This window comes from Sander lucioperca, chromosome 3 (assembly GCF_008315115.2).
Source record: "Sander lucioperca isolate FBNREF2018 chromosome 3, SLUC_FBN_1.2, whole genome shotgun sequence".
Classification (NCBI taxonomy): Eukaryota; Metazoa; Chordata; class Actinopteri; order Perciformes; family Percidae; genus Sander; species Sander lucioperca.
The window spans coordinates 15,172,915-15,200,632 of record NC_050175.1 but is presented as its reverse complement, the minus strand read 5'-3'; the positions used below and the strand labels follow the sequence as shown (position 1 = coordinate 15,200,632).

The 27,718-nt window shown below is 40.6% G+C and overlaps 1 protein-coding gene across 3 annotated transcripts in view; it reads left to right on the top strand.

Annotated features, from left to right (window-relative positions):
- Positions 1 to 27,718, top strand: part of LOC116060611 (MAM domain-containing glycosylphosphatidylinositol anchor protein 1) — a 195,929-nt gene that overhangs the window by 59,333 nt on the left and 108,878 nt on the right. For all 3 annotated transcript variants that reach the window (XM_031314277.2, XM_035999345.1, XM_031314276.2), the window contains one exon: positions 16,223 to 16,397. In XM_031314277.2, the coding sequence (XP_031170137.1) occupies positions 16,223 to 16,397 (175 nt within the window). The remainder of the gene's footprint in view (positions 1 to 16,222; positions 16,398 to 27,718) is intronic.

Here is a 27,718-nt window from a genome sequence, read left to right as displayed (position 1 = left end):
TCCATACCTTCTCTGCTTTACACACATGAACTGTACTGTCATTGCACCAAGTTGTGGTTTCTGATCAAATTTTTATTATTATATTATTCTGTTCATTTTGGCAGAATTGGATGTTGCATTCTTCTGCTTTACTGAATGCTTTGTATGTGTTAATTAGCTGCCTCATGATTTTGATTTACATCCATGCAAGTAGAGTGACAAAGGTTCTTGGAATTTTTTAAGTTTTAGCCAATTAGTAGCGACCTCAGACAAATATGTTGTGTACATAAAAGCCGTCATTCCAAACACTATGCAGCATACCTAATGTAGGTCTGGCCCGCTGGTGACGTAATCTCTGTGGTAGTAGTTACCGGGGCGGTTGAGTGAGAGCGCTGTTTTCTGCAAAACTTGGGACACATCTGTACTCTTGTCTCCGACTCGTAGTGGAACATTACAGTGACCATGTGTATACAGAACTGTAAATAAATGGATCTCCGAATCCAAAGTACAGTGCACCAGACATTGGTCTATTTTTCCCAGAAAACGTATCCAAAACAAGTTCACCCATTTGCCCCCTCAGTAGCTTATATATATATATATATATATACTGAGATAAGATCCATAAGATCCATATCAATGCAAATCAAACCAGCTATTAGCCTAACTGAAATAAAACCATGCCAATCTCTAGGTATGGTGAAGGGGATGTGATGATGTGGGGCTATTTTAATTCCAAAGGCCAAGGGAACTTTATCAGGATGCATAGTATCCTGGATCCATGAAATACCTGGCCTTTAAAAATAAACATCTGCCTTAAAAGGTTGGATTTTTCCTAATTTTTTTAATTAAGGCATTAAGATCAATTTCCAAAAGATAATTTGTTTATTCCTCTTTTTAGTCAACTTTAGCATGGGTATGAATGAGCAGCACTGTATGTATGTATATATATATATATATACATAAGGCCTGTTGGCTAGTATATGTAATAGCTGCAGTAGGCTTATCAAAGTTTTATGGTGTTGTATCGGTAACTTTAGGACAAAAAAACACGATTCAATCTCTCTCTATCTCGTTGCCACGCTTAGCAGACTGTGTGCGCGCTTGGGAACCTACCTAACAGCGGGCGGGCGGTTGTTGTGCGTACTATACAATAAAATCCTGATGGCGCCACTGGTAGCCAAAACATTTAGAAATGTCTGTGTTTTTTTTACTTTTATACTAGCTACAATATTAATAAGAGTAGTTGTCATCTTATCTTGGAACAAGACTTCTCATTCTCTGGGGTACTCGTGGATTCTCCTCCCAAAAAAGAAAAAGAAACACAATGGTTGAAAAGTTACCAAAGTGAACCATGTCTCCTTTTTCCCATCCTCACTGAGAAGTTTATTGGCCTCTAGGTGTTGGCAGACACACACGATGTTCTAGTTTTCTGGCTGCTTTGTTATTATTTATGGATATACTCCAGTTTATCTTGAATGTCCTCATAATGCTCTCTGTATACCCTTCAGAGAAACAATGCACTTACAAATTTGTGCCGACAACATTTTTAATACATTCATCAATTATCACACCCACTGCAGAGCAGACCACACAGAGTCTTTAAAGACATTAGAGATTAATATTTTATTAATCAGATAAGTTGTTCCAAAGGAGTTCAGAATCTTTTATCTGTCTCCGGTTTCTAGCTTTGGGAGAGAGCTGCTCATGTCCCACATTTTGATGGGTCTATTTAAGATCATAGGAATATGATGTATGAGTTGTGATTGGAAGTGGATTTTTTTTCTGGACGTGTTACCAGGAAAGACATTTATATGCTGTATTATTCTGTAACACGAAGACCATTTTGCTCGCACAACTTTAATCCACGCCCTGTCGGACTGAGATGATGTAGTCCCATCCACTTTCTCTTTCTCCTCACCTCTCTTAGAAGGAGTAGGATCCAATTTAGCCATGTGAGGCCGACCCAATAAATAGCTGCTTTACTGAGAATGAGTCTGATTGAGGATTTATCCAATCCTTTATCAAGACTGATTGTTTACCTTTGCCTGAGCTTGATTGGATTGAAAAGGGAGCTCTCGCCCTGATCCATACAGAGGAGAGAGAAATCAAATTATTTCTCTCTCTGTCTGTCTTTCTCTGTCTATGTCTTTCTGACTGTCTTTTTTATTGCAGCCTTTCCATCTCATATTATCTCTTTCTTTGCCTCCCTCTCTTTGTCTTTCTCACTCTTCCTATCCCTCACCGCGAATCTCTTCACATGTCTTTGTTCTCTTGGCTCTTATTTCACTCTTATATTACAGTATTCCTCTTCTCCAAACTGATCTGTTTTTCCTCGTTCCTGTCCACGTCTAGAACTCTCCATTATTTGCCTCTTTCTCTATTTGTTTTAGGCCTTTTCTCCTCTCTATCTTCTCTTCTACACAGACCAACTACAACAAGCCATACATCAAGTCAGAAACAGTTAGTTTACGTGAAGGAGCAGGGAAAAGTCAATTTTGTGTGCGTATCTTTCCAGAAAGAAACAAAGCAGCGGCTTTAAAAACTGTAGTGTTTTTTTCTCTTTTTAGTTACAAATATTACTTTAGACCATTTTAAGAAGTGTAATGCATTTTAGTACAGAGTTTAAACATAGTAGACGACTGGGTGAGGCAATGGTATGCAAGTATTTCCTGATATACTGTCATGTCAAGCACATTGATTTTTTTGTCAGAATACTTTGACTGGTTTGAGAAAGACAGAAAGAAAGGGAGAGAAGTAACGCACATGAAAAAACCTTAGTGTTAGAGGTCGCCTAAAACAGTGGTTCCCAACCTTTTTTCCTTGGCCCCCCCCTTCTTATGTCTAAGAAAAGCTGAGCCCCCCCTCCGAAACCAAAGTTGAGGTAACTTTCCCTTACTTTCTTTTTTGATACAGAGGAGTTATCAGCACTTTTACGTTTCTCCGCCATGTTTCGTTCATAAAATAGTGATGCCGTGGCGGCAGGAAAAACAAGGATGATAGCAGCTAGCAGCTGACCTGATGACAGCAAGGGTCACAGGTTAAGAGGTCCCGGAGGTTTGGCCTACTAAGTAGCCTGCCTACAAGTTTAAGTGAGAATAAAAATATATAGTTTTTATACAGACTTTTGTATACATTATATATTCTAGTGTATTATCATAATTTGTTTAACGTGCAAATATTTTTTTTTTTACCTCAAACCAGATAAAGACTTGCGCCCCCCCTGTGATCTTTGCCGCTCCCCTTAGGGGTCCCCGGACCCCAGGTTGGGAACCACTGGCCTAACAGGTGCTTTTAGCATCGTTCAAGTTAACTCAAGGGACAGCGGGGCTTTTAGTTAACAAAGCACTGTAGTCCCGCTCACAAAGCTGTTCTTCTTATGCGCACGGACACACACACACACACACACACACACACACACACACGCACACCACACACACACACACACACACACACACACACACACACACACACACACACACGCACACACACACACACACACACAGACACACAGCTTCTTCAACAACACAATAGTAGAGTAAATGGTTTTTCTGAAAGTGATTCCTACCTCCTTATTATTTATTCATGGGTCTGCTGGTCATTGCAACCTTGAGACCAGCGCGCGTGTGTGTGTGTGTGTGTGTGTGTGTGTGTGTGTGTGTGTGTGTGAGATGAATTCTATAAGAGAGCAAAAGGTGGAGAGAGCCATACAGTGGAAGAGAAAAGTGGAGAGGCAGAGAAAAGAAAGAACTGGGGGGTGGAGGGAGGGAGATGAGGGCTGCAGTCTGGCATATGGGTTTGGATTTCCGTCCTTGAGGGGTGAGTGGAAGTCGATCGATAGTGAGGCTGAAAGCAAGGCTGATCGGGTGGCAGCACGAGGCTGCACAGGCACTCAGCGGGAACACGACCTAGACGCAAACAAGGTCACTGCCCGACCCCTAGCCAGATGGAGGGACAGAAAGAAGACGTAGAAGAGAGTAGAAGAAGTAGATCAAAATTGGTAGAAAAAAGTGTGGGGGGGGGGGGGGGGGTCACTAGACAGGTGGAAAGCAGAGGTTGATGGCAGCAAAGCGAAGAAGGAACAGTTGGGAAAATGAATATAGAAAGAAAGCACAATAAAAGAAATGAGACAGGAATGTATGTTGGTGGAGTGAAACTAAAAAAACATGCATCTGTAGACATGAAAATTGTATATTTAGTAGTTTGTAAAGAGAAGGCAGGAACAGAGACTGGAAACCTTTGATGATACTCCTTTTATAACCTGAAGAAGAAAATGCTTCAACCCACCTTAAATAAAACCACAAGATGTTACACCCACAACCATATGCTTGAGTACAAATGTGTGTGTTTGAGAGTATGACTTTGAATAAGAACAGACTACACAGAACAAGCAAGAGACAGAGAGAGAGAAAGAGAAAAGGTGGGAAACAAAATGAAAAGAGATTGGTGAATACCGGGGATGAGCACCGCACTGTGCAAAAGACATGCTGACCGCTATAAAGAAACAGACATGGGGAAGACATGAAGATGAGCTGGCAAATGCGGAAGAAACATATTCCAGGAATTTTAGCTTTCAATAGAAGAGAGATAGAACATCTACAGAACATATCTTTGGGCAATTCTGCATCTCGGTTTGCTGCACACAAAAGCATTGTTTTGTGTTCATTCAGTGTTTTGAAATGTCATTCTGTTGTTAAGCTATACACAGACACATATATTCATAGTAGAAAACGCTAAATTTGGCAAAGACAGAGATAAAACTGTTGCCACATTCTATGTTGTGGCTTACTGTAATGTAGGTGGGATGTTTGCTGTGCCTCTGACATCATGAAGACCGGTATGGATAAATTAAGTTGGGTAAACAACCTTTTCACTGCAATCACTTATCCAATACTTGATGAAGGAAACTTGTAGCTTTTGTGCTGTGTCTGCATATTGTGTTACTTTATACTTTATTTCAAAGAGAAACTAGAAACATGGCAGGACCAAACTACTTCAGATGGGTCTGTGAGAGTCTTTGTATCTGTGTCCTTGACTACTTGAGACGGTGAGAGAGAGAACAAAGACAAAGTAAAATTTGATCTTGAATCAAAACACTTACTGTAGTATTGTTGGTGATGAGTCTGGGGGTACAAATATGTGCTGGACTCGTCTATACCTTGTCTGTATGGTGTCTCTGGAGTGTCTGCTGCCGTGGCAACGCACTGTACTTTTTAGACAAGCTCCACTCTACGTCTAAAAATAATAAAGATGATGTTTAAATGTCTGGGTCTGTGCTCAAAAAGTTAAATGAAATGGTGGAAAAAAAGTAGACTACATTGAATAGTGGCTAGACAAAGATAGATAGATAGATAGATAGATAGATAGATAGATAGATAGATAGATAGATAGATGGATAGATAGATAGATGGATAGATAGCTGGATAGATAGCTGGATAGATAGATAGATAGATAGATAGATAGATAGATAGATAGATAGATAGATAGATAGATAGACAGACAGACACACAGATAGATAGATAGATAGATAGATAGATAGATAGATAGATAGATAGATAGACAGACAGACAGAGACAGACAGACAGACAGACAGACAGACAGACAGACACACACACAGATAGACAGATAGATAAATATATAGATAGATAGATAGATAGATAGATAGATAGATAGATTTGCATCAATAGATACTAAAGGTAGGTAGATATACTGAATCTGTCAGGCGTTTCTTTACTTCCCCCTCCCTCCTTCCATTGCTCATCCACTCCGCAATGACATCATCTGCTCGACACACACACAGACGTACACACACAAAAAAGTGAGAGCTCAAATGTCTATCTCATGCCACGCTTGTGCTAATTAGCCATCGCTCATTACAACAAACACATCCAACATGGTGGAGCGTGTAAGGTAGCGGCTGACACTGCTGCTGATGGCTGTAGACACAGAGGCCGTTTGGAGAGAGCAGCTTGCGTCTGCTGATTCTGTCCGCCCCGGTTTTCTCTACTCGGACTCAAGCAATCTGATGGTCAACGATATGCTGAGTAAACTCTTCAAATGTCTCTTAAAAAAAAGGGAATTATGTAAATTGTTTTGCACAACGCTAGAAGGCTAATATGCTTAGAAAGCAGGTGTCTTTCAAGAGCAATCAATGGAAAACATCTCTTGAGCTTCAGTGTCATATTATTTAACAAGCATAGTGCACGTCACCATCACCACAAGTTAAATATGCGGTGTATATTTTTTCAAAGACCATGACATTATCGTACAGTAAATGCTGATGATTCCTCTGCTTCCTGTAATTTCATCGCAGCCCTGGTCTCATATTACACAGGCAGAAAGAGCGATAAAGGCATTTGTATTGTATGTCAAGGTTAGAGTGAGGGATGGTGTATTCAATATCGATGAGTCAGTTTTATTGAACTTTGTGTGATCTCTGCACCGAGGGGTGTTTTTTTTTTAAAGATTCTTTTTTTTTGCCATTTTAGGCTTTTATTTGTGACAGGACAGCTTAGACATGAAAGGGGAGAGAGAGGGGGAATGACATGCAGCAAAGGGCCGCAGGTTGGAATTGAACCCGCGGCTGCTGTGTTGAGGACTGAACCTCTTTATATGGGCGCGCGCTCGACCAGGTGAGCTACCCAGGCACCCTTACTCTGTAATTTGTATAAAAAAAACAGACTGATGGCAACTCTTCACTGCTCACGTTTATTCAGATACAGGCGGCTACCTTAAATGACTTGTGTAAGAGCTTATTGATGTGAAATCAATTATGTTCATAATGACAATAGATTATTGTCAATTATAAGTCATTCAATTTAGACATTGTTTGTAAAGCAAAGCGGGAGCGATTACTTCTCAGTGACTGTTCTTCGGTTCAAGATGCCATTTTCAACCTGCCCTACTCCTCTTTTTGTCACTGTCATTTTGTCATTTCTGCCAGTTTTCTCTCTTCCTCTCCCACACTTTCCCTCAGACGTTGCATCCTGTGTGCATACGCGCCTGTTTGTGTGTGTGTGTGTGTGTGTGTGTGTGTGTGGGTCTGTGTCTGTGCCAAGTAGTATTCCCCGATAACAGGATTACCATCTTAAGCCTATTCACGGTAAGCGAGCCAGTTGGATGGATAAAGCACTGTATCGTCGACTCGGCTGGCGTTACAAGAAAAGAGTTAGAGAAATTGTAGAAGGCAGGCCTAGCAAGCTTGTGGTGAGTTACTGAGAGGGAATATAAAGGATTCAAACTCTGTATAGAGGGATGAAAGCCTTGCAAGCTAAGCATTGCTTACAGTGATGTCGAACAAGGAAGGATTTAACTTTTCACTGCAGTATTCTCCTCAGTGGTTAATGGTAAATCACACTGAATGTGAACACTGCCGATTGGGTCCACAAAACAGGGAGATGTAGTGGTAACATTTTAAGGTAAGGGTACTTTAATTATCATGAATTCATGCAGGACTTCATATATTAAATCATATTTCATTTATGTAGTACTTCATGAACTATCAGGAATGTACAACAATTAACAATACATTATTAATGCAGCAGCTAAGGTATTTTATGATTTCTGAGTTTTTTGTATTTTAAGGGTGTTTAAACAGAGAAGGAAAAACAACCAGGACAATCGGAACTGGATCTTTCTTTGGGAATTCAAGACAGAGTTTATTTTTATGGATGACATTTTTCTAGATTTGGTTCTTGCTTTCACATTAGGTGTATTTGATAAATTGTATTGTATGATTAACAATCAGGTAGTATATTTAACACATTTTTTTACATATCACAATTTAAAAAGCTGGCAGTGCATCTGTCATTTTGAAACAGTAAAGTCATATTTTTTAATCTGAGGTGTGTAAGATAAAGGGCAGTACTTTCACGTTGCCTATCTTGATTGATTGGACTGAAAACCCTTCAGGTCAGAAGAAGGTATTACTCCATAATTACAGGCTATATGGAATTGTATTTCATGGCACCTGGCCTATAATCACTGTCACAAGTACATTTTCCATCTGTAATATACACCAAAAGTGGTAAATACAAATACTTTAGTAATAAAGAATGATACTAATGGCAGAGTGTTAATGAGACTTGTTGTATTACAGTTTGGTTGTGGGAGAATATCTACCACTAGGAGGTTTTTTTTTGAATGCTTGGAGCTAAAGGAAACATTAAAGACCTATTGAGGCCAGTGAGGAGGACGTCCTGCAACAATCAAACCCCTGTTTGTGCCTCTGTTATCATTACAAGAGTCACAGAGCTGAGCATGAGTTTTTTATTCTGAACAATAAATCACTGACGAAAAAGAAAATAAAAAAAATAAGAAATGTTCGTTTCATAACACTTAAGATCTATTTCTAGGATTCCCATAATACTCTTGTGTCCATCTGGATAAAAAAAAATCCATCTGCTGCCCGATAAAACATTTTTCTAACATATTTCCCAAGTTGTGACTCAAATTGAAACAACGATGGTAGTGTATCTCCTCCTTTGTTTTGCACAAAAAACAGCATCAAAGACATTCATTTGTATGAAAATATAAAAAAATGTACAGTAACGTTAACATCATTGGACAATATACTATTACAAGTTAGTGTTTTTTTTTATTGTCCAGCAGATGATTTTCTATGACATGTCTGGAAGAGTTTTTGAGGGTTCTGAAAATACAACCATCTGACTTTTTTACAGATTATTTTTCAGTAAAACAAGCAAAACAATTTCTATTTGTCTATCTTGTTTATATTTATCTTGTGCCAAAACACTTTAATTACTTTCTTACAAATTTGACACGGTATGTACACATTTTACTACTTTGTTGGCTTTGAATTATCAATTACATTTTGTAAAAATTATGAATGAGTTATCTTAAACGGTTTGTGTAAAACTAAATAACTGATACTTGATATGGAATCCACAATTATGATTCAGATTGCATTTGCATTTGAGGGGGTCACAAATTTATTCACAAGATATTTATTAGTGTTAAAGAAAAACCAGTTCACCACTTTATTTGAAGGGTCACAAACATTACAAAGTCATGCTTAGTTAATCATGATTACAACACTTGAAATTCAACAGAATACATGTGCACTGCTGTGGTCAGTTTTCAAGCCTGTCACTTTAATAATAATAATAATAATAATAATAATAATAATAATAATAATACATTTTATTTATAATGCCCTTTTCATCAAAAGATCTCAAAGTGCTACAGGTTAGAAACAAAAAAAAGATGAGCAGTTTAAAATAAAAAATAAAAAAAGGTTTTTTTAAAAAAACAAAAAAAAACATCTAAAGGGTAGCAAAAGCTTTGCTAAAAAGAAATGTCTTAAGACCTTTTCTAAAACAGTCAGTGGATTGAGGTGCCCTCAAGATGTCAGGGAGGGCATTCCACAGATGTGGGGCAGCAGCACAAAAGGCCCTATCTCCCATTGTCCTGAGTCTGGTTCTGGGTATGTGGAGGAGGTTTGAGTGAGTGGAGCGGAGGGAGCGTGTTGTGTTTTGTGGGTTGATAAGTTCTTTGAGGTAGGGGGGGCATGTCCATGGATGCATTGGTGTGTGAGGAGGGAAACCTTGTACTCAATCCTGGTGGAGACAGGAAGCCAGTGGAGTGAGTGGAGAATGGGGGTAATGTGCTCATGTTTCCGCACTCTCATCAAGATCCTAGCTGCAGAGTTTTGGATGTACTGAAGTCTCTGCAGAATCTTTCTAGGAATCCCAATGAGAAGTGCGTTACAGTAGTCCAGTCTGGAGGAGACAAAGGCATGAACCAGCTTTTTGGCATCTGAGAGGGAGAGAATGGGGCGGAGTTTGGAAATGTTACGGAGGTGGTAGAAGGAGGTCTTGCATAGGTGATTTGTATGGGCTTCAAAAGTGAGTTGGGAGTCCATTTTTACACCAAGATTTGTGACTGTTGATGAGAGGGGGATGTTGGAGCCAGAAAAGGTGATGCTGGTTATGGATGATGATTTGGTCTGGTGAGGGGTGCCAACCAGGATGGCTTCGGTTTTGGAGCTTTTGAGTTGAAGGAAGTTCAACTTTAACTGCAGACTCCCCTATGAAGAAGACATGAACATCAATAATATCTCAGAAATCATAATTAAATTACTTATTAAATAGTTGTTGCATTAATTAACATATTGTCATTGCATTATGGATGAATTCATGATAATTCATGTACCCTTACCATAAAGTCTTACAAATGTGGATATTATTTGCAAGCCTGGTGGATTATAGCCTTTTAACTGCTGCGGCAGAAATGTAAATGTGGGAGTGTGAAGCAATCGACGGGTGACCTGTCCAGTTCGTTAGCTGTATCATAATAATTCTGGATCAAATGAGGGCAGTTTGTCTGAATTGTTTTTATTTGTGACAACTGTGCTAGATATTGATAACACATTAACATAAAGAGCAAGATGTAAACAATCATCTCAACCTCCTTTTTCTAGACTAAATGCTGAATCAGTATTAAGGTCTTGTGTATTGTTGTGTATTGTTAACAGTTTCCAGTTAAGATAGCGGAGCAAAGGGCTCTGACGGCCATTGGACCATGTCTGCTGGATCCTGTTGGGTAGTGTGAGGTGAGAAGTGAGAGGATCAGCAACAGATCAAGAGGGAGGGAAAGAGTGTGTGTGTGATTGGAAGGCAATAACCTGTTAAAGAACAACTTTAGACTTGCAGAGACAGAATGGACAGAGGGAAACAGAGAGGGAGAGACAGTCGGAAAGAGAGAGATGAGAACAAATGTAATAGACTGAGACCACACACACAGATATAGAGAAGAGAGTGAGAAGAGGGAGAGAGGCGTTTAGACAGACAGCTGCAGGCCACTGACCTGTCAGTATGGTTGTCACACATTAGCCTTCTTCTCCCTCGCCACCTGAAGAAGCACACACCTTTCACTCTTTCTTTTCTCTTCTCTTCTCTTCTCTTCTCTTTTCTTTTCTTTTCTTCTCTTCTCTTCTCTTCTCTTCTCTTCTCTTCTCTTCTCTTCTCTTCTCTTCCTTATCACAGATCCATATTCATCGTACATAGTTAGCTGTCCTTCTCTCTTTCCCTACAAGTCCACACATATTTATGGATTTGAAGCTATAATCTGTTGCCAGTTTATTAGGTACAAACAGCTAAATCCAATGTGAGAGCTCTGCAATAAACCCCACTGTTACAAAGTTTATGACGTTAGTTTTTGTTGACAATGTATCAGAGAGGTGTTGATTCAACTCTATCATTTCGGTGGACGAGCATTGAAAGATGTATCTAACATTTAGTCCGCTCTCTCAACAAAAACTGAACATTATAAGCTTAATAAAGTTAGGTTTTATTGCAGGGCTGTTGTATTGGATTGCGATGGATTTAGCAATGTGGGTGTGCCTAATAAACTTGCACCTTGGTGTATTGTTAGAAAATCCCTCTGTAAAATGGAGTACAGCAGATTTACTGTGGCTGGAGATGAAGCGAGCCACTGCTAAGAAAATGTTGACTTGTTTGTCAGTCCGCGACATGGTTGACAACGCCAATAAAGTCTGTTTATCTGATTCATATGAACAGCAGGAGTCCACAATACATTGCACAACAACTCATCAAAAACCTCTCGGCTGCAGTGGGAACGCAGTTGGAGAAGTTTCACCGAACAATATTGACTTCACTTTCTGGGTTTGAACATTGAAACTTCAAAGACTAGGCAACCAAAACACCTGATGAAATCTCAAAATGTATTTTGAAACAAATGCAATACCAGACGATATGGGCTACTAAACTCTACACTCTATTTGTATCAGTTTGTAGACTCAAACATTTTCACTTGACTCATGCCATGTCAGTGTAAACAAGGGAGTGTGATAGATTCAAGGACAAGTTATTGCCGTTAATGAATTTATCGATGCAGAAACCGCAATGTGTTGGTTGGAAACAAAAATGGTGTAAACGGGATTATTGCGAATGATAATTGCACAACATGTGACCACTAATGGAACATTTACTAGCCTGCTTAGCTCTGGTCAGTATTTATAGTGCACTCTTCAATAACCACAATTTGAATAGGGCCTAATAGCACCATCCGCCCACCCATCCATAAACCCACAAACACAAAGTGATCCCCAACCTTCTCCTCGCAATTCTCTGACAAGACTGTTCTCTGCACTGTTTCTGTTCTCTTGTTGAAACATTTGTGTCCTAGACAAAATACAGCTCCCCCAGCTGAATACAGAAACAGTGAACAAAATCTGCTGCATTTCATGTCGAGCTGGATCCCAGGGGATCCCATAAACCTTCCCTTTACATTAAACTTCTAACCAGATGTAAGAGCTATTATTACAAAAGGCTCTGACTCAACAAATGTATCTTTATTTTCCAGCATGTGTTTGTATCTGTGTGGGGGAGAAGTCTAGGGGAAAGTATGTGTGTGTTTTTTTGTGTGTAAATGGATGTGCATTTAGACACAAGATCTGATGGCAAGTCAGTGTTTGGCTTTCCTGTACTTTGTAAAGGAGTAAAGAAAGGGAAGAGAAAAGCACCCATACATGGATAAGATGAGGGACAGAAAAAAGGACTGAGAGAGATATCCAGACCAATCTGTCTGGACCTGAGTGGAAAAAATAGAGCAGCGTCACATGTCTATTGAAGGAAGAGAGAAGAAAGGTGTGGAGGGAGAGTGAACGAGGTCAGAGAAAGAGAGCGCAGGTGATTGTTTTAAGCTACTGGTGTCACAGGCAGATACAGTATAGGCTCTTGTGCCGCCTGCCTGTTATCTGCATTGCACACAATGTCCCCTTTATTTGCAATATCACCTCCCTCTATTTTGCTTCATCTGAGGTGTAACAACTCTGAGTGTGATGCACTATTTCCCATTTCTCCCCATCACACAGCTGTCAGCAATACTGTATATATCATTCCCTCTCATTCTTGCTCTCACTTGCAAAGAAATCGTACTCTCACTTAACACATGCAGTCTTTTTTTGTCTCACACACATACCGTCTCCTTACCTGCTATATTCTTCACCGACTCGCGCTGTTTTGTCTTTCCTCACACTTTGTCTCTCTGTTTCCTTGTATATTTTACACACACCTTTTACTCCAGGGTCCTCTTATATAACAATGTTCTCAGCAGTATTATTGTAAGCTCATATGCTACTTACACTTCCATGAGTTTTGTAATCTTTTGAGTGCAATACATCATCCCGATTTCATGCTCAACCCTTTTTATTTACACACACAAAGGGTTCATCTTAAAAAAGGGACACAACAGTAAAAATACAGTTAAACCACTTTTAACTGGAATATATTATCATTTTACTTCCCCTATTCAAAAGCCCCTATCACATAATCTTGCCATTATATTCTTTCTTAACTTGAATTTAATCTTAATGTTCCTCTAATCCTATGGATAACTCTAAAATGCACTCTCTGCAAAGCAAAAGCAAAAATAAATGTCTGTAATTTGTAAGATTTTCGCTCATCTTTTAATCCTTGAATAGGGTAAAAGCAGGATGCACACTTCATGCTCACTTTTACTCTCTCTCCTTTTCTTTCTTTCACAAAGGTCCACACACCCACACACACAAACACACCCACACACACACATGCATGCAAACTGGAGTCACTAAACCATGGAGAGACAGGGTTCGGTTCATTGCTCACCTTGGCTGGTTTGATCAATGGCAGTCTGCCTTCTCCAAATCCTTCCCACAAACAGAGCTGAATAAACAGGCAGGGAGCATTTACACAGGCCCTGATAATCTGCTAATCCATGTAACCTGCTTTCTAACCAACACACACAAACTCACACACACACACACACACACACACACACACACACACACACACACACACACACACACACATGCAGGAGTGAATATGTATGCCAATACTGTGTACATATCCAGGAACACAAGCAGACAACTGTGCATTAAAGCAGGAAACACACATATTTGCATGCGTGCATACACACACACACACACACACACACACACACACACGCACGCCGTATCAGTGACTTTTACCCATTATCCTCTCTGACCTCCTTAACAGAACTTGGTTGATAGTCTCGTCGAGGTTGATAACAGACCGAAGGGTTAATAGGGATTAATGGACTGTACACACACAGTTTCAGACCGTTGCACACACACACACACACACACACACACACACACACACAGTGAAAAGCCAGTGTTGATGGCTTTAATGTATCTCTGAAGTGTGTGTGTGTGTGTGTGTGTGTGTGTGTGTGTGTGTGTGTGTGTGTGTATGTTTGTGCATTTGATTAATAGAGGGAAAGTATCATGTAACTGTCGACCGTGCAGCATTCCCATGGCTTGATGGGATAATTGAAGCGTGAAAAAGCCATATAGGGTTTGTCAAAACTCTTAATGGTCTGAGTTTAGCATCATGGACACCATGAGTACAGAGCTTAGTGTCATTAACTTACACTCTATGGAGCAGACAGAGATTTTATCACCGTGAAAAAAGTAAAAACTTAATTTATATGTTTGATCAGTTATTCAGACTTATTCAGATTTAATGACCTGCCCAGTGAAATGAAGACTTTTCCTGTCTGTCTCATCCTTGTACTCATCCTTATATTTTTGGTCAATGAATTTGCTTTATGTAGACATACCTTTTAACTGCCCATCAGAACAACATTATGCTATTTGCTATATGAGTTTGTCTGTCACAGCTGCAAAAATAAAAACTTGTTTTATGATGTGACAGGTTTGGTTAGGTTTAGGCTCAAAATCAATGTGGTCAGGATTAAAGAAGGATCATAGTTTGGCTAAAAATAACTACTTGGCTAATGATAAGGAAACTGTAAAATTACAACTTTGTTAAATTTTTTTAAGATTAGAGGACCTTCACTGAACAATCGTGGTCATGGTTAAAATAATCCAACATTGAAACGAATAGGAAACCAAATTCAACAGATGACTCACCTGTCAATGTTGGCCTATCCAACCACCCCAAATATTTTTGTGTGCGGTCGTTGTAGCACTATATCACATTCACACAAAATTCCCAATGGACGTCACAACTCCTACAGCCAATAGCTGAATGCATAACACATGGGGCCCTATCTTGCACCCGGCGCAGCACAGCGCAAAGCCCGATGCAAGTGGCTATTTTAAGACCGTCCAGCGCCCACGTCGTTTAAATAGCAAATGCACCTGAGCCCATCTTTGCGCCCATGGGCGTACTGGTCTTACAGGTAGGTGTGTTTATGTGAATTCTTGGCGAAATGCTATCTTGAGGCAGCAGGAAGTGATCGCACCATTGACCAACAAAAACCTGGTCTAAAGTCAATAGCACAGCATTTCATTGTTATTTTAACATCACATTAGTAAAATGCGTCTAGGCTTATGCACAGCGTGCACACACTATGCTTGTTACACACACAGGGAAGCGCAGCAGCACTCAAACATGCAAAATATTACAAATAAAAATATTATGGTGCAAATCCGCCGTCATAATAGCAATGCACCAAGGTACAAATGTGCCTGGCTTTTAAAGGAAATGGGAGATGACACTCTGATTGGTTTATTGCATGTTACGCCCAAACACACCTATAAATTAATGAAGACACTAAGTTCAACCCTTTTAAACCATGCGCCCGGCGCACGGACCCTTTTTTCCACCATTAAACTATCAAAAGTGGATTTGGACATGCCCTGAACGCACCTGCGCCAGGCGCTTCACGCCGTGCACTTAGATCGTTAACATAGGGCCCATGTTGTTTTTGGTCATTTGCTAAAATGACTAATGACTAAATGTCGTTTTTATGGGAAAGACAGTCGATTTTAACTTCTCACCTTGCTGCAGTGATGTGTACTCCAGGATGTCTTAGTACACTGTGACATCACTGCTGGTGGTAACAGGTGCAAAAGAGAAACAGACTTAAAACTTTCAACCAGAGAGGGCAGTGACACACTGCTTTTCATCTTTGACCAGATTAATTGTTTATTGAAGGATTACATGCTACTCATTTCTCTTTGTAGGATAATTAACAGGTGTAATTATGAGTTGTGTGCATAACGATGAATATTTGTTTGGACAGAGAGATGTTTGAGTGAGTGCTTTTCAACATTTTTGTTGTAGTTAAAAAAATAAAAATCAAATGTCGAAGCCTGCCTTCGTAGTCTTTCTCTATGTTGCCTTCCTAACTTTCTTCCATTACACTTTGACTGATTCTGTCCTTGCTACATCTTGCTTTTACCGACAGCATCTTCGTCAATTCAACATTTTCTTTCCTCCCCCACTCTCTTCAGGTACGATGGACGAAGACGGCAGGCAGTGCATCAGACAAGTTCCAGGAAACATCCATCTACAACGAGACGCTGCGCATCGAGGGCATCCAGAGGGTGCAGGGGGGTCGCTACTACTGCAAAGCCGACAACGGGGTGGGGGTGGCTGCCATCAAGTCCATCCGCGTAGATGTGCAGTGTAAGTGGGCAGGGAGAAAGAGGAACAAAATAAAACTCCTTCCACTTCTGGACCACAGCTGACTATCACTACAGCTATTCCCACAGTTAGAGAAGACCGAGATGGCGAAGATTGGAGGAGAAAAGATGAAAGACAGATTGGATGGATGATGAGATTTCAGGTGGGAATGGCTTCCAGGAGTATCAGATCACTTATAGTGGAAAGGATGAAAAGCATGGTAGGAGGATTAGGGGGGGGGGCTAGATCAAATATAAGTGCAGTATTGGGAAAGGGTATAGAAAAGATGGTGCAATACATTAAAAATGAACATCTCAAGTTTTTGCCTATAGTGTACCATTGGTTTATTGTATAGATAATGTAGGTGTGTAGTACACCAATGACGTCAATGAGAGAAAAAAAAAAAAGATTTGTCTGATACTCCTGGAAAAAAGTGAAGTCTGTGGGACATATCGACAGTTTTATAACAGTTAGTCCAGGTGGTACGGGCTCCCTAACCCACTGTTTCTCAATTTACCCATCTCCCCCACAACACTTAAAAACGGCGGGAAATCACAACCACAAAATCAAGTTATTAGCTTTTCAGACTGAGACATCCTCAATATTTCTTGCTGTTTAGCTCTGTCACATCCTCCGATTTGACAGTGCCTGCCACAATTAGCATGTTAATTTCTTATCGGCTGATAATTAAGATATGACCTTTCCTTTTCACACATTGTTACCCATCCATTGAACCATCCCTGAAGTCTGGGGCTCTATGAGGGTTTTTTGTTATTGTTTGTCATACAGACAGACAGTTGAGAAGCAGTGATGTGTTGTAGGGGTCCAGTGCTGCTGCTTGTTTCACTGCCCCACTGTCCCTGTGAGTCAGGGGCCAGGTCATGGCGACAGGTTGACGCACATGCAACTATATACTCAACACATCAATACTTTTATACAGTTTTATTTAATTCCCAGCATCCTAAACTCCTTGCCCATCTGTTACAGTTTATTGCATAGATAGTCCCTTCCTTTATTGATTCAATCATTTTAATGGCGGGTTTATAGACTAATAGAAAAAGGCTGATTTTCAAAGGGCCCTATAACACTAAACATCCATTACCTGCCTTGCATTTGCTAAATTCATCTCTTCTTCTGCGTTGTGTACAGTACAACACCACCAGTTCTCTAGTATCAAATCTCTTACACCAACTATGAGGTCACCAGCTCATACACAGACACACTAACACACACACACACACACACACACACACACACACACACACACACACACACACACTCACCCCATGCTTGTCCCTCTAGGATTTGTCACTTACAACACCACCCAGCCTCAGCCTCTTAATGGGGCTCCCCCCTCCCTCCCTCCTTCTCCGTCCTCCCTTTCTCCTGATAGTGTTAGTTCTCCCCAGGCGCTAGCTTGGCCCCTGCTGGGGAGCTGGTAATTGCAGGGAGCCTGGGTAGTAAACAGGTTGTATTGTGAGTGTAGTTGTGACAGGAGCTCTGTGAAGCTAACCAGCTCTGACGGCCAATGCTTGTTCAATTTCTCCATCCCCCATACCACGTTAGACCCAGCAGCGATAAGCCACGCTTCCTACACAGGGCGACTTCAGTGCTTGAATGATGTAACAATTAGCCCAGGCTATACCACAGAAAAAGAGAGGAAGATAGATAAATTAAAGCAGAGGGAAAGATAGATTTGGGAGTAAGGAAAGAGGGCTTGTAAGTAGGGAGGGAGGAGGAGGGAACAAGCGGTAACCAATATGGCTGAGTGTTTGAAGATGCAGTTTCAACATCTTCTGTTTCTGTACTTCTCAAATGAATTTGGTGGTCCACCAAATTTATTTGAGAAGTACAGAAACAAGTAAATGTACTTTATGTCTATCAATCTACACATGGGTGACAAATTAAAAGAAAAAAGACCGTGGTTTCTTAGTAAGGTGCCGTGAGCCTCTTGGCATAGATTCTACAAGTCTCTGAAACTTTTAAAGGAACACGCCGACTTATTGGGAATTTAGCTTATTCACCGTAACCCCAAGAGTTAGACAAGTCGATACATACCCTTCTCATCTCCGTGCGTGCTATAAGGCTGTCTGACGGCTCCAATGGCATCAGGCCAGCACAGTACATGCAGGTGAATGGTTCCAGCAATCTTACTGCTCCCAATAAGTGACAAAATGTTCCTATTTACACGTTGTGATTTGTAGAGTCACAGTGTGTACAAAAAACAACGTAACATGAGACACAGCCATCTTCTAACTGTAAACAAACCGGGAACTATATTCTCAGACAGGTTTGCTGCAAAGCAAATAATTCCGCCCAAGTACTATATTCTTCCGCCTGAGAATATAGTAGAGTTTAGATTCTCGGCCCGACCCGAGCCCAACCGGACCTCGGGTCGGGCTCGGGCTGTTATTTTCCGCCACATCCTCGGGCCGGGCCGGGCCCGAGTCGGGCCCGGGCCGGACCCTTGATCAAGCAATTTTTTTTAATTTTTTTTATCCATTACCTTATTATCCTATTTGGGTGGGGAGAAAGCTATGCCATAATCAGAAATATTATAAATATATATATAAGCTATATAAAAGTAACAAATGTGTAGCCTACAAAAGTTAGGCTGCAGTTACAAAATGCAGCAATTCATGCGCGGAGTCTCCTCCTCTCGCACGCATCACACCGGGAGCTTGAAGATGTAAAGAAAAAAAGAAAAACAGGAGAATTACCTTTGAGCAAGTGTGGAGGAAAGTCGGAGGTATGGAAGCAGTTTAAACAAGTCGTGGGCAGTGACAACAATATGTTGTTCATCATTGTTTCTTTTTTTTTTTTACGTTTGTTCATTCAGATCCATTTGCGATTCGTTCCATTCTAAACAAACAGCGCAGTTTACATGCTTCGTCCTTGTTGTATTATTCTAAACATATTTCTGTAGTTCAAACAACTCTGAATTGTAGTTGAGAACGTTAGTTATAACGGCCCACGTATTAAAAAAATTGTCGGGTTTAAATCGGGCTCGGACTCATAATTACAGTTAATGTGTCGGGCCGGGCAACGTGCTCGGGCTCGGGCAGGTTCGGGCTTGATTTTTTGGGCCGATCTAAGCTCTAGAATATAGTTCCCGGTTTGTTTACAGTTAGAAGATGGCTGTGTCTCATGTTACGTTGTTTTTTGTACACGCTGTGACTCTACAAATCACAACGTGTAAATAGGAACATGTTGGCGTTATTTTGTCACTTATTGGGAGCAGTAGGATTGCTGGAACCATTCACCTGCATGTACTGTGCTGGCCTGATGCCGCTGGAGCCGTCAGACAGCCTTACAGCACGCACGGAGATGAGAAGGGTATGTATCAACTTGTCTAACTCTTGGGGTTACGGTGAATAAGCTAAATTCCCAATAAGTCGGCGTGTTCCTTTAAGTAGCTCAAACATCTCCAATAGGTGATCATTTGGGTTAAGATCTGATGACTGTGAATGGTAACATATTGTTCATGTAGTTTCAATTCTCATCAAATCATCCAGTGTCTCTTTCAGGTCTGAATACTGAGCCATTGTGATTGCTGCCTGTTTGACCAAAAGCGGCTCCATCCAGACTCCACCATGTTGCCAAAATGTGGCTTTTCTGGCTCTAAACCAAATTTACAGGATGGCAGCTAGTGGTAAACACAAACTCCTGGCTCCAGAATGCCCTGTAAAAGCCAATGAAAGACGTCATAGATGATGTGTCCATGTTTTTCAACTGAGATAGCAGAAGAGAAACGGAAAAAAAGAAGAATTGTGCAAGATGTGTTAAACAAAATAAACAGAACACCGTATAGTATGTTAATACTGACCCTGATCCTGTCTATTGGATGTACAGGTCAGATTGTAATTACCTAAAGAGCACTCTACCTTTTTAGCAAAAACTAAACTGTGAATACAGAAAAAAGCTAAAAATATAAAAGAATGGTAATTGATTGTGGCTGAGTAGATTGACATGTTAATGTAGTCATAATTTTCTACTCAAAAAAGGGGAAGCAAGGAGAAGTGAAAAAAGAAGATTACAACAAATAAGACAGATGGAGGGAGAGGCAAAATGAAGACAGTGAGAACAGAGAGGGAGAGAGGTGCACATAATAAGGTAGATGCACTCTTATGCTTTTCAATTTGGATGCATCCAACAGACCAGTTATTGGACTGGAGGGCAGAGCATGTAACATGCACATACAAAATTTCTCTCTCTCTCTCTCTCTCTCTCTCTCTCTCTCTCTCTCTCTCTCTCGCTCTCTCTCGCTCTCTTTCTTTCTCTCTCTGTTTCTCTTAATTTTAAATTACTAGTTTTTTTTGTTTCCCTTCTCATTCCCTCATTTCTCCTTCTTTCATGTTGTCCTTCCTGTTCCTTCCTGCCGTCTTCTCTGTACCACACACGCTATGAAGCAGTGTGTTATTTTGTGTGTGTGTGCGTATGTGTGTGTGTGCGTGCGTGCATGTGCACGTGCATGTGCGTGTGTGTGTATGAAGTGAGTCAGCTGGGGTCTCTCTCCTCTCAGCTGTGAGGCTGAACCAAACACAGCAGTGTCTGGCTTTGGGTCATCTGCCGTGCGTGCAGCTTTCACTTTGCTTCATACAATCACATGGGTGCAAGCAGGGGTGCAGGGCATCATGCACACACACACACACACACACCAGCCCCCACTTGCCACCTCTTTTATGGTAGCACACACACATATTTGCATAACGTACATGCACATTCACATGGATGCATACAGTAGTGTGGACACACTTTCAAGTATGCAGAAATATGTCCATAAGCACACACTCACACTTCAAAGTGCAGTATGTTAGAGCAAGAGGAACAGTAGCAAAGAATCAAGAGGGGAGAGAGTGAAAGACGGATTGAAAATGAAAAGACAGCAAAGAAATTGAGTGGAGAGGTTCAGGATTAAAGAAAAGGCGCAAAATCAATATTCTGCTTTGAATAGAATACACATACAGAGGAAGTCACATATATATTCATATAGGAGACACCCTGTATCCCCGTATCCCATTCTTTCTCTTCCCTTTTTTCATTTTGTCTTCTCTATCTGCATCCGTACATTTCCTTTTTTTTTGTTCCATAACTAAGACGCAGAAACCTTTCCTCCCTCCTCTCTTTCTTTACACTTTCCTAGTTTTATTTCTACTCTCTGAATCAAGCCTGTGAATCAGTTATTAACTTAGCACTTATTTACTTATTAACGATTGGGGTACTTGAATAATTCAGCACAGAATAGTTGATGCCAGTCAGCTTGTTTTCCACATGAATCTACTTGCAAAACTCTCAGACAACATATTATAAAGTTTATGTACTTAATGAGCAAATACAGGTGAAGCTCCCTCTGTCAATCTTCCCTTTTCCAATTCCACAGAAAGCACATACAGAAGCCTTTCCATAAATCTACAGCCACTTAGACTGACTTCAGTAATGCTCTCCACTCAGCAACACCTCATCGACCCATCACCCATTTATATAAATAACCTTCTTTCCCCGTTAGATCTCCATCACATGGGGGCCACCTGTATCAACCAGATGAGCAATGACCTGGCACTCTAACCACTGAGGCAGTGGGAGAGTGAGCTGGCGGGGTTTAACTTTGAGTAGCCTCTACTGATGGGATGGACTTGGTTCAGAAACCCAACCAATGATACTTTAGCATAGATCAGATTGAAAAGAAAACTTTATTTAAAAAAACAACAACAATGGTTATCTCAGCTTAGTTCAAATCAAACCCTTTCTGTGAATTCTTTACTCTCTTCAGGACACAACCAGGTAAGTGGAAAAGTATTGTGGGTTAGTGATGATGTGATTGTGATGATGATGTTGATGATGATGATGATGATGATGATGATGATGATGAAGAAGACGAAGATGAAGATTATATTGATGCTGATTATGTTAATATTGATGGCAATATTGTGACAGTGGCAGGGATGAAGATGATGATATTTATGCCTTTGCAGGATTGTTCTTTCTGGTTTGAGTTGTTGTCTTGCTTCTTCTGTGAAACAACACTCGAGAACATTACAAAATCGAGGCAACTGCCAAGCAAATCCAGTTGATCAAAAACAAATCTGTTCAGCGATTTTCCAGCTTTTGGATTTTTCAAAGTAACTGGCACTAACCTCTTGACTCCAGAGTCTTCTGTCATAACACAGACTCTGTGCAACAGAATAGGCCCTGCCGCGGCTGGCGCTGAGTAAAAAACACAGTATGTACACATACACACATGTAAACACACATTCAGTAAGCTGCACACACACATACACACACACACACACACACACACACACACACGCGCACACACACACACACACACACACACACGCACGCACACACGCACGCACACACACACACACACACACACACACACACACACACACACACACACACTCTTCGACACAGAAAGCAAGTGTGGTATAGACAGGGAGAGAAAGAGTGAAGCCTTAACAGGTAGTTTAAAAGAAGCTTTAACCTTTCAGTGAGACCGAGGCTGAAGCAGCAGGGTGAATCATCGGGCGACCACATTACTGTCTGAGTCATACAGCAAAAATAGCAAAAACTAACACAAACTTTCTTCCCCTTGCTCATCATCTCTTTCACATCTCATTCCACGTGTTTCGTTCTTCCTAACTTTCTCTGTTTATGTTCCTCTCAGTGGTGCCAAATGCATCTTTCTCTGTGTGTTACTTTATATTACTCTTTCAATATATTTTTCTGTTTGTGCATGCTTGTTTATGATTTCCTTGGTCTGGCTGTGTTTTCTCCATCGGTCAGTTTTGTCTCTGTAGGATTTGTCTCCTCTACTTTCTTTTGTTAGTTTTAATCCCCTATCCACTTTTCTTTTTTTGTGTCTGTTTATGAAGGAGTGGACGTTGTTCCCATGCTGAACTGTTATTGAAGAGGTGTATTTTGATATATAGTTTATGTGGTTGTTCCATTTTTTTATTACTTCATAGCTCCATGATTTGATTAGGTCTGCAGCACATAGTTACATTAGAAATGTAACGGATCAAGTCAAGTGAAAAAATGCAAGTACGTTCTGTTGAATTGTTCTGTGACTGGGCATTGTGTGTGTCAGCTTAGTACTTTACTTTCTACCTTCCTCTTTCTCAAAAGATCAAATAGTCTCATTCTGTGCTGCTGAAAAAAAGACCTTTACCAGCATACCAATGTAATTTTTAGACAGTATTCTGTTTTTAATGACAATAATTCCTCATGTTGCCCAGTTTACAAAAATTGAAGAGATCACCGAGTGTGCAGTTAACAGGCCTTTCTTTGGCGACATGCTGTCTTGTCATAATGGCACCAAAAGCACAGGAACAATTAATAACATTAAGGAAAGGCTCTGGTCCATTTAGCTGTGTCAATGAGCCAGTATGTGTTATACCAAAGTGCTGCGAGTGGACCAGCTACTCCTGAATGCAGCCATTATTAGTTTCATGTATTTGACACAAAAGAAGTCAGCTGTGAGAAAGCTTTATTATAATACACAATTAAACCGCAATGCATTTAAAAAAACTGGAGGTGTAATGTGTGAGATTCTCAGTGTTGGCGATATAAATTTAGCACAAAAAGTAAGGAAATTTGTGTTTGGTAGATTATTTCTCTGTGGTAACAATGCTTTTTGGCAATAAATCTTATACCGTTGGAAACCTGTTTAGTTCCCTTTCAAATGGTGCCCCATTTGTAAGGAACATGCATTTGTGGGATGAGCAGCAGCACTGAGTATGTGGGTTGCGCACAAGAAAAATTTGTCAAATGTTCTCTGCCAATGCCAAACAGCTTATTCTGCCATTGACTCGTTTGGTGTTTGGTGGATTGGATGATTCTGCCTACAGCAGTTAGATCATAGGGTCAAAGTGTGGAGAAGACGCGGAGAACGCTATGCTGATTGCTGCACCAATAGAGTAACACCTTTTGGTAGAGGCAGTGTGATGGTTTGGGGCGGCATCTCCCTCACTGGAAAAACGAGTGGTAATCCTATGGAGTGATATTCCTATCTTTATTCAAGAGTGCATTATTTCAATTTGAGAGCATTTCTCACTAATATTATGTTCAGATGTTGTAATAATTTCCCTCAAAACCTTGCTCTCACACTCAAATAGTCACTGCTCGTGTTTGGATTTGCTGTGCTTATGCTCAAACTTTGTGCTTGGACTCAGATATTTCTCCTTGCACTCAGGCTGATTCTGCGCGCTTGGAAATCTTCTCCTCTCGGATTTTTCCTGCGCTCTCGGATTGTTTGTGTGACAACCCTATCAAAATTCAGCAACCAATAAAATGCCAACTGTAGTGTTGACCAATGAAATGATCCCTGACCCGTTGAGGGTGCGTTCATTTATGTTAGAACATCCGTTGTGGACGGCTCCTCTGTAACCCAAGTTTATTTACCCTCACCGTGCATCGCTTTATTATTAGTATATGTCAATAATGTGCACAGAATGGTCGACGCTCTTTCACCTGCACCCATCAGGAAACGGGAGAAAGCTTTGAAGTGGGACATATCAAGTTACGTACACAACTATGAGGGTGAGTAACATAAATTAAGCACGTAGCATATGGCGCTAGCCATAGCTAGCCTAGCTTGATGTCCGTAAACAAATAGCTTTTCTTTATACCGGTAGTTTAGCTAGCTAGCTAGATTGAACGACATATGACGGACAGTATGAGTGTATTTACAACTGGTGTTAATGACCCCACTTTGTATTTTTTCCTCGTTTGGTTAACCATGTTCCTGTTAGAGGCAATAGTAAAACCTAAAGTGTAATATAACTGAAAAACAAAAGAAACTGGATTGTTTGTATCAGTTTTTACATCACTGTTGTATGTTTTTCAGATATTGGGGAATTATTACAACATCTGAACGTAATATTAGTGAGAAATGCTCTCAAATTGAAATAATGCGCTCTTGAATAAAGATAGGAATATCACTCCATACAATCCCATATCTCCACAGTCTGGGACCGAACTCTATCCTCCAAGATGACAACGTTTGCCCCCACAGGGTGGGGTTTATCAGAGACTACCTCCAGAATGTGGAAGTGGAGAAGATGATATGGCCTGCTAGCAGTCCTGACCTCAACCCCATTGAACACTTGTGAGATCAGCTTGGGCGTGCTGTTCGTGCCAGAGTGACCAACACAACCACGTTGGCTGACTTGCGACAAATGCTGGTTGAAGAATGAGATGCCATCCCACAGCAGTGTGTGACCATGCTGGTGACCAGCATGAGGAGGAGGTGCCAGGCTGTTGTGGCTGTGCATGGGTCTTCCACATGCTACTGAAGCTCCTGTTTGTGAAATGAATAAATTGTTAAATTGCCAATATGTCTTGTTTCTTCAAACTTCAATCATCCAATCCACCAAACACCAAACGAGTCAATGGCAGAATAAGCTGTTTGGCATTGGCAGAGAAGATTTGGCAAATTTTTCATGGGTGCAACCCACATACTCAGCACTGCTGCTCATCCCACAAATGCATTTTCCTTACAAATGGGGCAGCATTTGAAAGGGAACTAAACAGGCTTTCCAACGGTATAAGATTTATTGCCAAAAAGCATTGTTACCACAGAGAAATAATCTACCAAACACAAATTTCCTTACTTTTTGTGCTAAGTTTATATTAAGATGTACAGTAAAAACACCCTGTGTAGACTAGAGTAAGATACAGTGCTGTTCAAAAGAGATAACCATACATTGCTGCATCTCTTCTTATAGTCCCTTTGACGTCTACTTTTGTGTACAGCATGCTGGCTTGCCTCAACGCATTAGGATCTTTGGTCTTGTGTGGATTTTCTGGTCTGTGGTTCAACCTTTGTTTTGTCTGTTCAATTGTGGTGGCCAACATTGATACTTACAGTAACACCCACATATTTATTAGAAACAAACTGCTACTTTTTTCTGGAGGAAATGCGGAAAACTACAGTCTGTGCAGCTGTGTATCCTGTGTAAAGTGCTCATATTATGCTCATTTTCAGGTTCATAATTGTATTAAGAGGTTGTACCAGAATAGGTTTATGTGATTTAATTTTAAAAACACCATATATTTGTTGTACTGCACATTGCTGCAGCTCCTCTTTTTACCCTGTGTGTTGAGGTCTCTGTTTTAGCTACAGAGTGAGGCATTTCACTTCTGTACCATCTTTGTTGGGAGTCGCACATGAGCAGTAAGTACTGCTAGCTAGTCAATTGCAGAGTATGAGGGAGTGCCACGCTAGCAGCTAGGCGAGCATTATAACGTGTGTTACAAAGTGACGCACGTTCGTCACGGAAGTAAAGGCTGGACTACAATAGAGCTGTTTGGAGCAGTTTGTGAACAGTGTTTTCTCTGGAAGATGTTAAGTCCCTTTGGGGTGGACTTTGGGCTTTTTCACTTTGTAAACCTATAACATGTGCGTTTGTAATTGCAGAGTATGTATGGATACAGTCCTCAGTAAATATAATTGATAATCACAGGGAGTCTATAGCCTTATGACTACATGATATAGTGACAGTAAAATAGACATAGTAAATGTGAAAGAGTGATCTTATGTAGGCCTATTAATCTACATCACAGAGTTTATATATATAAATTCCCCACTCACCCCATCCTGGGCGGTCCTTTTCATCGTCCTTCCAGTGTAGTTCTTTCAGGAAATTATGTGGTTAGTTTTGATAAGGGTCAGAACTGATATGACCTATGACACATGAGGGGCGTGTTTGTGTGAAGCTGATTCAACCCAGCCCACTGGCAGGTGGGAGAGATTGAGATTGATTCTGGAAGGAGGAAGACAGAAGCGAGCATGCTGCAGGCTGACGCTGAGAAAACACCTTACCATGCAGAAAGACTATTGACAGTCCGTCCAGAAAAATGCGGAGTTTTTTTGTGATTGTTGCGGGCAAAAATCCTTGATTATGTGGCACGTTTTCTTAAAAAATGCGATGGAATATGCAGGATATTTATGCAATTTTATGCGATGAAATTGCGGGAACTTGCAAAAATTTCGGGAACTTGCAAAAACTGCGGTTTCATCATGGCTTCATCGCGAGGTTTGCAGCTTTTCGATGATGTTCACGTCGCGTAATTACGTCACTTCATAACGTTCCCATGGCAACAGGGGAAAATGGCTGCTCTTGTGTAATGTAAACACAACATTTTTCAACTTTCTGCTAAGATACATGTGACTCTTTTGAAACGAAAATGCGGGGATTATGAAATCATGCAAGCCCCGCATATTTTGCGCGGAAATCTGCAATTTATGCGGCGAAAGTGCGGCGTATTTGAAAAAATGCGTCGCCTGCATAAATATGCGGACTTTGGCTGATTATGCATTG